Here is a 12,013-nt window from a genome sequence, read left to right on the forward strand (position 1 = left end):
ACTGGGTGACCATATGCACATTCTCTAAAATTTAAAGCAAGACAGTATCTAATTGCTATTTGAATACCATTTCTAACATACTTTAAAAGTAGTACATATTCCTGATACGTTAGAATGTATGTTTCTTGACATGACAGTGTAAAGCCACAAATATTGAAAGCAGTGAGGCAATATGGCCTTAGCTAAATTACTGTGTTCCCTACTATATGATTTCAAAAAAAAAAAAAAAAAAAAAAGCCTTACTTCATAGTCCTGCACCAAAAAAATTTTCCATGAGAAAATTGAGGCCTATTTACATGCTATAATTTTGACCATTAACCATGCTAGACTATATTTTAGGAGAGAGTGTCAAATTGATGTTACTAAGCTAAACCTAAACCCAACAGCTATTATTACAGCTGTGCTACACAAGAGGTCCAAGTCAGTATTAGAAATATTATACTTTATTGAGTTCTAGAGCAACTAATCTACCCTCCCATGTTGACCAACGACATAAGAATGAAAGAAATATATGAAGGATAAAGTAAGAGTCTATACCACTGTACTGGGAGGTAGTTATAATACCCCCTCCCTAGTGTATACAGTAATGATCCATTCTTGTTCAAGACAACAAGAAGTGATGTTTGGGATTCTGAAGTGAATTCATTCACACTGATTGTGCCCTCTGCTTTAGTAGAGTTTTGGCTTACAGAGCCCACGTTCTATCTTCTACTGCTTGACATTGAAACTGAGCTCCAGAGGGGGGAGAGAGCTGGAAGTCGGTAGCACAAGCCACACGATATAGACCACACCAGTGAATTTTACTCAGTTATGCTGTAATATAAGAAAGTTCCTCTTTTTCTTTTGGGGGCCTTGTTCCTTTGTCCTCTTTGAGCTAAATTCTTTCTATAGATTTGTCCCAGATGAGAAGATTGTTTTTTGAAATAACAAAAAAACTTATCATAGAACTGTAGAAATAGACGAAGACTCTTGCCTCAAAATGAAATTGCTGCAGTCCATTCCAGATCAGCCCTACAGCAAGTAGAGAACACAAGGAACCTTGACCTTAACAGAAGGCTACATTTGATCCTGGAAACAATGTATTTCTCCACTGGTATACAATACTATGTAATGCACTGAAAAAGATGGATTTTGGAGTAAGAGCACAATTTGTAACATAACAGCTGTTTTAGATCACCTCTTTCCATCATCTTCCTTGTTCCTCTCTGACACTTAACAGACTGATGATGAAACAAGACAAGGAAACAGTGTCACAAGCCACAATGGAGCCATCTTCATGCAATTCAGCCCAGTTTTTACCCTTCCTTTTTTCCAATACAGACTCCATTACAATTTTAAACCATCTGTAAAGACTGTAGACACACAAAACTAAAACAATTATCTTAAGGTCTTCAGAACCTTTTCATGGAGTACCCCCCCCCCCCCCACTAGGACCCAAGCAGGGACATGGTATGCTCCTATGAGTCCTGCCAGAACTTGTTTAATGGTTGTTCAGAGTTTCTGTTTTCTTTCTTATTCTTCCTCTTCCTCCTCTTCATCATCATCTTCATCATGGCAGTGTGTAATTTCCTGGGGGGCCAGTGGGAATAGGTTGGGGGGTTTAATCTCACTAATCGATCGTGTCAACTGGTGCCGCTTGTAATCAGTATCTTTGAAATCCACTGAAGTACGGTTCCGGGTGGCAAGCGGAGACTCCATCTCATTGATATCTACATGTGTGTGTTCCACCGTTGATTCGTGAGGCATCTAGAACAAAGTCAGAGGTTCAGAAAGCAGGTGGAGCTATTTCCCAAATCCTAACCCCTCTAGTTCAAAGATGCTTTAATTACTCTATCACAATTCCCATAAATGCACTGAATCATTAAGAACATTAAAACATACACGGTCTTTCTTTTGATTGTTACTTGAAAACTTTTCCACTCCCAACACTGCTCCACCATGTTGGTGCAGAAAGAGTATGTCCATTCCCACAGGCCCCAGCCATCTGAGTGCCATCTATCGGTCAGGTAATATTAAACAGGCTGCCAGGTTGGGCTTTTCTAAAGCGTATGGCCGCCCAGGTTTATCACACAAGTGTAAAGTATGAAATGACCCAACAGCAAATGATTTGGGAGCCCAGGCAACTATAACTATCCCATAGCTTATATTTACAGTATTCATCAGCAGATAAATCACTGACTGAGTTCCAATCTACTTCTAAAATGATGTCATGAGCAGCTGCCTGCCTCCTGTGTAAAGAGCCTTTTCTGAACCACAACCCCACGCTACTGAATACACTGATCTTAGCAGTACAGTTTTTGATGATTTTTTGTCCATCTTCCTAAAAGTACTGTTCCACAGTGAGCTGCTACACTTTCCCCCACTCTTCCTAGCTTAGAAATCAGATGAACTCAAAGCTTTCTGCTTGAGTTTGTTTCTTTAAGCTTTCCTATTTGACTTATTTCACTGGTTAAAAACAAGTTCTACTTCACTGTTTAGTGATCATCACTGCATGAATACAATACTTAGTAGTGGTCTAGACTACACAGCTTATTCTTTCTTGATCCTCTAGTTCTTATTTTAAAGTATCTTCAGTCTCATGTTCATACTTTCCAGCAAAAATTTTAAATGCTACTTTGATTGTATTCACTTAAGTTCCAGGAAAGTGGTGGCAATTTCTCTCACGGACCTGGGAAGCCTCCCGAGCTCCCTAAGAGCTCCTCTCCTCTCCCTCTTTAGGTGGCCATGCAGAGAGATGGCGATCATGGACCAGAGGTCAACCCAGTGTAGGTACTGAAGTGTCTTCCTGGTACTCCCTAAACCCACCTACCCTCTTCTTTCTCCTCAACCCTCAAAACTGTGCCTAGATCATTTACTATAGCCTGAAACTGGGTAAAATGAGAGAAGAGATCCTTATTTCCTTTCTCACAGCAAAAGCAGTCCTGAAACATAGTTCAGTATCAGAGCATAAGAATATAAAAACCACATTTCTCATTTAGTGCAACCTACCCTTGGTCTCTGCACATTAGAAAGGAATAATCCAAACTTCTCCGGTGTCATCCCACAAAGGTAGTTAAAATCTCTGCCTTAAAAGTATATTAACTAAACAGTAGCTTACAGCTGCATTAACTCACCAAGACGTGGGCAGCTCTGAAGAGGTAGCTGAATGGGTAATACAGCAGGTTGATGAAAGATGCGGCATAGAGATCAGCATAACGCATCACCTGACTGGCAAAGAGAGTCTGCCGGGAGCCGCTGCGAAACAAGCTTCCCATCATCCCATAGCACATGTCCATGTCATGAGTTACTTTCTAAATCAAAGAATAAGACTGTCAGCTCATTCAAAAAATACCTGTGCACTGGCTCTGTGCCAGTCCCTGTATAAAATGAGAAATATGAAAATAAACTTTATTTTGCAAGTTTACTCCCAAATCCCATTTGGATACCTTAATACGTCTCTGGATGGAGCTAATGTCTGGGCGCTCATTGCTGCTGCTGTCAAGGTGCCTGGAGACAAACGAGAAGGCCAGTGAAAATCTCTAGAACAGACATCTCTCATACCTAGGGGACTCCCAAAAAGGTAGGTAAGTTTTAGGGAAAAAGGAGAACATTTTAGAATTAGGGAAAAAACTTACTTGTAAAGTTCAGCCAAGAAAATATCCAAGCTCTGAAGCTCTTCAAAAAGTGCTTGTTATGGTTTGGAAGGAAAAGGAAAATATTTTAAATAAAATAAAAAGCATCCAGTTTTTAATTATTGCTGAAACTACATTTAAAAAGGTTGCAGATGTGACTGAAAAGTAAAGCGATAGGTGAGTGTATAAAATAACTTCCCTGGCCCCCTTCAGGAAAACCCACGGCTACGCTGCCTGCAATCTGGTAGCAGATGAACATCAGTATTTCCTAGGCCTTTCTTCTACCGAATCACTGCTGACCACAACTCTTCCAACTGGATGCTGAGTCTAAGCTTACCAAGTGCCAATTCATACCCCATCTCAGGTGTGTCAGCAAAGCAAGTCTTAACAGAGAATGAGACGACTTGTCCATAGTTACAAGTCTAGGAAACAAGGCCAAGCCCACTAGATTTCTAAAACTTCCTAGGTGGGGAGTTGAAAATGTGGGTGAAAGGCTAGCAGAAAATTCCACTAATAAGTACAAACAATACCAACCAACAGCCAGCACCTGCTGCATGCTGCCTCTGTGTTCCAGCTTTTCTCCACCTGGGTTCCCCAAAGAGAATTAAGCCTTAATGTAATAATTGTATAGAACAAATTTTCTTTATCTGCCATCTTTGGGAAAATGGAGTCATTTTCTCTGTTCTCTGTTTCAGATGAGGAGCCCTGGTTGAGAAGGGTTGTTACTTGTATCTTCTTTATACACACCTTACCTCAGTTGAGCCTCATCAGCTTTATGAGGGAGGTATTACTACCCACATTTTCACACTTGAGGAAAGGAAGGGAGAGGGTGTCTCAGCGACTTGGCTAAGGGCATGCAGGCATTACCTTTACCTAAATCCACAGCATAGCTCAGTTCAGAGAATGGAATTTGGCCCCAATCTCTACTTCTCAGAAGAGCAAATAAATATCAGGAGGTGATTAACACTCAGAGCAATCAATGCCCCAGAGTCACAGACATGAGCTGGTAGGAGAGAGACTGGAACTAGTAGCATGGTTGGACAAACGGGGGACTACAGAGCAGAGTGGAGTTCCCACATTAGCTGCTATTGTAATAGAACTCAGGGAATAACATTTTATACTTAAAATTGAAAGGATTCAAGAAGAAAGCTGAACAAGATAACCTCTCTTATTTCCTCCAATTCTGGACTTCTGTGAAATACTGGGCTGTCTGGGAAAGTTTTATGCAAATATCAGGGCCCATCTTTTGGACCCCCTGCATACAAAGTAGTGGTTCACAGCTGGCCATTTTATATAAACTATATCAAAGATTTATAAAATAAGAAATGGCTCCTTACAACTCTTATCAGTCCAGACATGAAGCTCCTGTGCAAGTTCAGGAATCACCAAGAAAGTTCGCCACCCTTGCCGTTTCTTTGATTTCAAAATGTCCCCAAAAATGTGATCTCCAATATACAAAATGTCCTTGCCCTTGGCTCCCAACAGATCACAGATTGTATCAGATGAACCTGAAACAATAAAGAAAAAAAATGTCCCCATATTAAAAAAGAAAACAGCATTCTCAGTACATAGTGATTAAATACTGTGATTTTTTTTCTTACAATTATGTGAGGAACACACTAGAAAAAGGGCTCACCTTCCTTAAAGTCAAAGACCCACAATTTATCTTTCTCATTTTTTTAAATTGCCTCCTACATGTCTCAGCATTAGTACTGACTATAACTCTCAAAAGTACCACCTCTTTTTCTCATCATAGATCTGCTATTAAGTTTATCACTCCAACAAAATATGTATTTGTGTCCATAGGGGCTCCTTGAGGACTACCCCCAAATGATTCCAAGACACTGAGAAAAAGCCTCAAATAAGTAAAAGAAAGATTGGGTGAAAAATCAAAGATTCATTAGAACATACTAACTTTTCAAACCCATTCTCCCTGACTCCTATTGCATTAGTAGAGGACTGAAGTATTTACTTTCAGTAGATGACATCTTCAGGGAACATGTGCCATTATGCTAGGAGGACATCAATCCTTTCAGGGTGAGGTCTGAGCAGAGACGCACACTAAAGGGAAGTCTGCAACTCACCTCCTGAGTAGACAATACCATGTTGTAAGGGGCCTGTGTAGGTACCAATTTTCAGCTTGCCAGTTTTCTGTGAGAAGAGAATATGGACTTTGTAATACTTTATCATTCTGTCATAATCGCAATCCAAAAGGCTACTTGGCTAGACAAACAAATGAAAGACACTTTTAAATTATTCGGCTAACTCAATTAAAACCAAGTCTTAGAATAATTTCAAAAGAGAGATACAGCTAAGTAGATAAAAATACCTGTTTCCTTAGGGAGAGTGGGAATGGGGAAAGGAGAACCACGAAGGACAATGTGCAGACAGAACATCCTCTCAACTTACAGTATCCACCTGACGCAGTACTGTGCCTTCTCCAAAAAAGAGTGGTTTCCGTGCATCCACCAAGATCAGGTCAAAGTAGGACTGCCATGGTCGATGGGAGCTCCCAGGCTGATGAAGCAGGAACAGCAGAAGCTGAAACATCACTCCTACCCTTAAGGCCCTAATATTTAATCTCACTCAGATGCAAGGAATGTAGAAATACTAAGTATAAGCAGAAGATCCCACTGTTTTATTAAAAACATTGTCTCTTATAAGCCATATCCTTTTGGAAGCAGGCAAGGTGAAAATGTAAGTGAACGACTAATAATCTCTACATTTTAAATCATTTCATCTACTTATTAACTTATTTCACAGAAATTTAATATATGTAAATGTGCTCACACTCAAAAGGAGGCTCAAGGGGGCTAAAAAGAGATGCAGATCAATACCCAAGAGACAAATTAAGGGAGAGGCAGATAAGTCTTGGGACTGAAGTATACAAGCTGGCATGGAACTATTAGAAAATTTTACTGGGTATGACTTCAGAATGATGGCTCGAGGTGCACACTGGCAAAGGCCAACCTACTGCAGGCCAACCACAGCACTAGTGTAAAAGTTATGCCCATCAACATGATTTCCATCCTGAAACAACCTTTTAAGGTCAAGCTGAAGAGCACTGCCTTTGGGTGATCTCAAAATAGGGATTTACTGATATTTATTTTTTTAAAAGCCGAGAATTAAAATAGCACGGCACAAGTATATGATTAACTTGCCATGAAGAGTCCTTAAATCTAAGTGCAGCCGTACTGCAGAAATAAAGACACCTCTGCTTAAAGATCAAGGCTAACTGTTCCCTTGGCACAAAACTCATCAATAAATAAGCAAAATCTAAAAGTTGTCAAGAATATACACATTTTCTGTTTCTTTCAATCAGTTATCTTCCTCAACCTGAAAAACCCAAACTTAACTCTGCATAGAAGTTCTTGGGCATAAAATTACTCTGATACCATCCTACTAAATGCCATATGAACATCTCTTTTATTTCTGTGTACTAAGTTTTCAAGTTGCTATCGACTTTAAATAATATACCAGCACCTGCATGACTTCTAATGTTAATGAAGATTTCTGAATGGGTCCTGACCAATTCCTTAACATCAATATTCCAGGCTGATTAAATGCATTTATTATCACTAAAGCAATGGTCTAATAATTTACATATAGTACCTTGGGGCCATGTGGGAAATCAAACAGGTAAGTCATAATTTTCTGGGGGGAAAAAAACAAAACAGAAAAACACCAACATAAGGTCCATATACCACTTATACAAAAGATATAAAACACTATGAAAAAAACATACACAAGTTTTTCATCAAAATGTCTTTTTCAATATAGGATTTATCACGTTCTCATTCCCTCCAAAGTTTATGAAATCATGGCTATGAAAGCCAGAAATTAATGCTTCTCATAACAAACATACAGAAGTTTCTGACATTCTGAGTAGGGCATCATATTCTTCTAGGACCGTGGTCGGCAAACCACGGCTCGCGAGCCACATGCGGCTCTTTGGCCCCCTGAATGTGGCTCTTCCACAAAATACCACATGCGGGCGCACACGTACAGTGCGATTGAGACTTCGTGGCCCAGGCGCAGAAGTCGGTATTTTGTGGAAGAGCCACACTCAAGGGGCCAAAGAGCCGCATGTGGCTCTCAAGCCGTGGTTTGCCGAGCCGCAGTTTGCCAACCACTGTTCTAGGAAATAATTATGTACAGATTCATCCATATATCCCTACCTAATTCTAGTGGACTGAAACCCATTTTTGGAGATAAGGGTCTTCTGAGGTAAGAGCATAGAGAAAATTAATGACTCATAGTCTTGCTTATTCCAAATCATCAGATTTCTAAGACAAGATTTTACATGAAGAATTGGGAAATACTGAGCTTTTTGCTAGTACCATGAACTTGTAACTGTCTTAGCAAAAATAAGACGAGGAGTTAAATTGGCTATTCTATATGCTTTAATCTGGCAAAAAGCACTTAAGCAGTGGTAACTTCTGATGGCTAAAAATAAAAACATCTTCGCACCATCTATTGCTGTCGGCTCCAAACAACAGGGAGGAGGGCATGTGCTCATGTGCAATACAGGGAGTAAGTGACTTAAGTTTATATAAATGATGTGCCAAAGAGACATAGAAGCCATTTTGATCAGCACAAGTATTTTTGAATAACCCCCAAATTAAAACATTCAAGTAGCCAACTGTAATTAAGGGAAACAGTCAAAAGAAAAATTTAGAAAAATTTGAGAATCACTGATGTAGCTCTTATGGTATATATTTTTGCTCTTTTCACTGCTTTTAAAATGAAGTGGCAAAAACTACCCTTAATAAATTATTATCCTCCTTGTTATCTTCAGTTCTTTAGGCCAAAATAATTCCTCTGTATAAACAAACAAATATGAATATTAAATACTTACATCTGTATATTTATAGTCACTATTGGTGGCAAGAAATACTTTCCCTACTTCCTTCATCCGGCTCAGAAGCAAAGGCAATTTTCCCTGAAATGTAATATAATGATGAGTGAAACAGTAAACCCAAATACATATTCATTTACTGTGGAACAGTCACATACTGGACTTCTGTCCACTGAAATAAGAATAGGGGATTCCCTTTAAGGGTTGGTTGGATGGCTTCAGATTGTTGCATTGAGAAAGACCACATTATCAATCACTATGCATAAATTAAGTATTAACATATATAATATACATGGTGTACTGTATATAATATATAGACTTTATATAAAAACTAGAGGCCCGGTACATGAAATTTGTGCACAGGTGGTGTCCCTAGACCTGGCCAGCAATCAGAGCCATCTTGCCCAGTCCTGGCTGGGGCCTGCTGGATGGGGTGAGGGACTGTGGGAGGTTGGCTATGGGAGCGCACTGACCACCAGGGGCAGCTCCTGCCTTAAGCATCTGCCCCCTGGTGGTCAGTGTGCATCATAGCAACTGGTTGAATGGTCATTACAGTCGCTAAGGCTTTTATATATATAGAAGATAGATGATACATATAAATAATAACTATATGCTTCCTAAAAACATATCTATATCTTCCCCATGTCTGCCTCAGGAAAGAGTTTAAATTACTTTGTAATCTTAGTATGTGAATTAGATATGTTAGGGATCAGGAGAAGCTGATTTTAAATAGCAAAATCCTCTACATGGAGACTTAGCTTCATTGTATATACTTTCATTAAAAAAACAAGAACACGCCCTTACTGGTTTGGCTCAGTGGATAGAGCATCAGCCTGCGGACTCAAGGGTCCCAGGTTCGATTCCGGTCAAGGGCATGTACCTTTGTTGCGGGCACATCTCCAGTAGGGAGTGTACAGGAGGCAGCTGATCGATGTTTCTCTCTCATTGATGTTCTAACTATCCCTCTCCCTTCCTCTCTGTAAAAAATCAATAAAATATATTTAAAAACAACAACAAAAACACACCACCTTATATAATTGAATGACATGTGCAGGATACAATCTAGAAATGCCTAGACTCACCTACAGAAACATAAGTTAATTCTAACTCCTCATAGCCAGAAAGAAAAGCAGATTTCCCTTCTCTCACAGTAAATAGGTACCTTTACTCAAGTTCTCGTGGACCTTTCCTGAACCCCTCAGCATTCTTTTTGAAACAAGGATTAGGGTGGGAGTGGGGAGGAAACAGGAGGTACAAAGACTAAAAACAGTAAGTAATCTTTACCTAAAATACTTTTTGAGAAAATAATGCATTATGCTACTTTTCCTCTGTAAGAAAAAGAAGTGTATGTGTTTACTTTTAATTTTGAAATAATTTCAGACAAAAGTTGTGAAAATAGTAGAGAACCCTATTCTTCATCCAGCTTCCCTTAATATTAACATTGTACATAACTACAGCACAATCACCAAAACTAAGAAATTAACATTAATACAGTACTATTAAATAAACTACAGATTTTTCTGAATTTTATTAGGTTCTCCTCTAATGTCTTTTTAGATATTTTTAAAGCTTTCCCTATTATTTCCTGTTGATAAGCTAAAGATAATTTAAATGAGTTACTTTGTACATTGTTTAGATGGTGTAGCACAGTGGCTATGATTTGGGTTACTACTTATTAGCTGTATGAACTTGGCCAAATTATTTAATCCCTTTATTCCTTAATTTCTTCATCAGTTCCTATACAACAGAGGTAACAATGCCTAATTCATGGCTATAGAGAGTATTAAGCAGGATAATGCATGTAATCACTCACCCAGCACACTGATGTGCACACAGTAACCTCTATAGCTGCTATCACAATTAGAGCTATAAAAACAAATGGAATACTAGGTCTTCTTAATTATCAACAAATAGGAAAAACTGTACTAAAATATATGCTCTGGCTGAAAACTCTTGGTAATTACACTTGACATATATTATAACAAGGAAATTCATACCTTCCCCTTGTGCATTTCATTATAAATAGACTTATTAATTTCCCTAATAGGTAAAATAAGCTATCATGTAGATTTCCCTTTATTACTTACATCTTTGACTACATACTTCTCAAGATTTTCAACTGTCTTTTCCTTAAGGGAGCCCTGGGGGGGGGGGGGGGGGGGAAGAAATAAGAACAAAATCAGTCTTTAACAGTTTATAAGACAAATTATGCCTACTAACAATCGAGATGCATCATTTAAGTATTACCAAAATGGAAAAGCAGACACACTGGAGAAGACAGGATAAAGTAGCAGATGTGATTTGCTCCAACTCTACTTCCAAAATGTATTTAAAATATAAAATTATTTTTATTTTAACCTAGACATCAAAAACCATTTCATATTTTACTCGGTACAATTTATAGTAAATGTTAATATATTTGTTAACCTCTAGACTAGAGTGTCAGGGAGCGCGACTGGGCTCAACCTGTCTTTTCCCTAAACTGCCGGGAGCCTTATTGCGCTCCTCCTGCAGTGTCACTATTAGATGCTAGCTCACTCTTTATTGACAGATGGCACCTAAGTGCAGATTACTTAAGATGCCGAATATTTGTAGTTCTAAAATTGACCACTGGCATTTATCTGCCTAATTTTCATAATTTTTTTCCCTAAACTGCTGTAAAATCAGCAAAAATGCCTTGGCAATTTTAGCATAGTTCCTAGGATGCTGGTTGGCACTCAAAGGGTTAAGGTTATCAGTCAAGTATTTGGGAGGGGGGGGGGACCATAATTATTCTCATAGGATACAGCAAGTATAGTATTAACACTAAAATCTCTTCTAAGTGTGAAATAAGATCTAGAAACCAAACACAATCTGAAAGCAGGACAATCAAGAACAAGAACAAAAGTATTAAAGTCTTATACAGTGGGGCCTTGACTTACGAGTGTCCCAACTCACGAGTTTTTTGAGATACGAGCCGTCTCTCGGCCGATTTTTTGCCTTGAGTTGCGAGCTAAAATTCGGGTTACGAGCCAGCTTCAGATACCCCACCGCTAGTTGGTGCAGCGAACATCACAGTGACGCCACAACATCAGCCCAGCATCACGTGTCTCACTCGTTCACTTCTCGATTTGACATACGAGTAATTTGAGTTACGAGCTCCGTCATGGAACGAATTAAACTCGTAAGTCAAGGCCCCACTGTAAAGAGCTATCACTAGGGGGCAAATCTGTTTTGTGAGGGTTTTTTGTGTGTGTTGTTGTTTTTTAAAGAGGAAAAACTCGGTTCTATTTGCACCTAGAAAGTTAATGTCAGACGAGATAAAACACATGCCAAGAGCGAGCAGGTAAAGCAGCAGCCCCTGGGTACCTTGTAATGAACCCAGTCCACAGCATCCCTGACGTCCTGGAACATGCTCCGGTAAGACATGAAGAGGTCCCCATCTTTAAATCCCGTTTCACAGCTACAGAGAGATGAAAAGAACATGACAGGGAATCCAAAGGAGGGTAAATAAAAAATCACACATTACCCAGGGACCAAAGGTTCCATTATCACATGGATAATG

General features: G+C 39.1%; 1 protein-coding gene across 7 annotated transcripts in view; it reads right to left on the reverse strand.

Moving 5' to 3' along the window:
• Window positions 1-929: 929 nt before the first annotated feature.
• NT5C2 (5'-nucleotidase, cytosolic II) overlaps window positions 930-12,013 on the reverse strand; it is a 139,811-nt gene continuing 128,727 nt past the window's right edge. For 5 of the 7 annotated variants that reach the window (XM_059661293.1, XM_059661297.1, XM_059661298.1 and 2 more), the window contains 12 exons: window positions 11,818-11,911; window positions 10,557-10,610; window positions 8,470-8,553; window positions 7,224-7,265; window positions 6,021-6,128; window positions 5,696-5,762; window positions 4,949-5,119; window positions 4,146-4,196; window positions 3,615-3,666; window positions 3,426-3,486; window positions 3,114-3,290; window positions 930-1,746 (listed from right to left, as the gene is read on the reverse strand). In XM_059661293.1, the coding sequence (XP_059517276.1) occupies window positions 1,513-1,746; window positions 3,114-3,290; window positions 3,426-3,486; window positions 3,615-3,666; window positions 4,146-4,196; window positions 4,949-5,119; window positions 5,696-5,762; window positions 6,021-6,128; window positions 7,224-7,265; window positions 8,470-8,553; window positions 10,557-10,610; window positions 11,818-11,911 (1,195 nt within the window). In that variant the 3' untranslated portion in view covers window positions 930-1,512. The remainder of the gene's footprint in view (window positions 1,747-3,113; window positions 3,291-3,425; window positions 3,487-3,614; window positions 3,667-4,145; window positions 4,197-4,948; window positions 5,120-5,695; window positions 5,763-6,020; window positions 6,129-7,223; window positions 7,266-8,469; window positions 8,554-10,556; window positions 10,611-11,817; window positions 11,912-12,013) is intronic. The other 2 variants (XM_059661296.1, XM_059661295.1) reach the window with 1 other exon arrangement.

Source organism: Myotis daubentonii, chromosome 13 (assembly GCF_963259705.1).
Source record: "Myotis daubentonii chromosome 13, mMyoDau2.1, whole genome shotgun sequence".
Lineage (NCBI taxonomy): Eukaryota > Metazoa > Chordata > Mammalia > Chiroptera > Vespertilionidae > Myotis > Myotis daubentonii.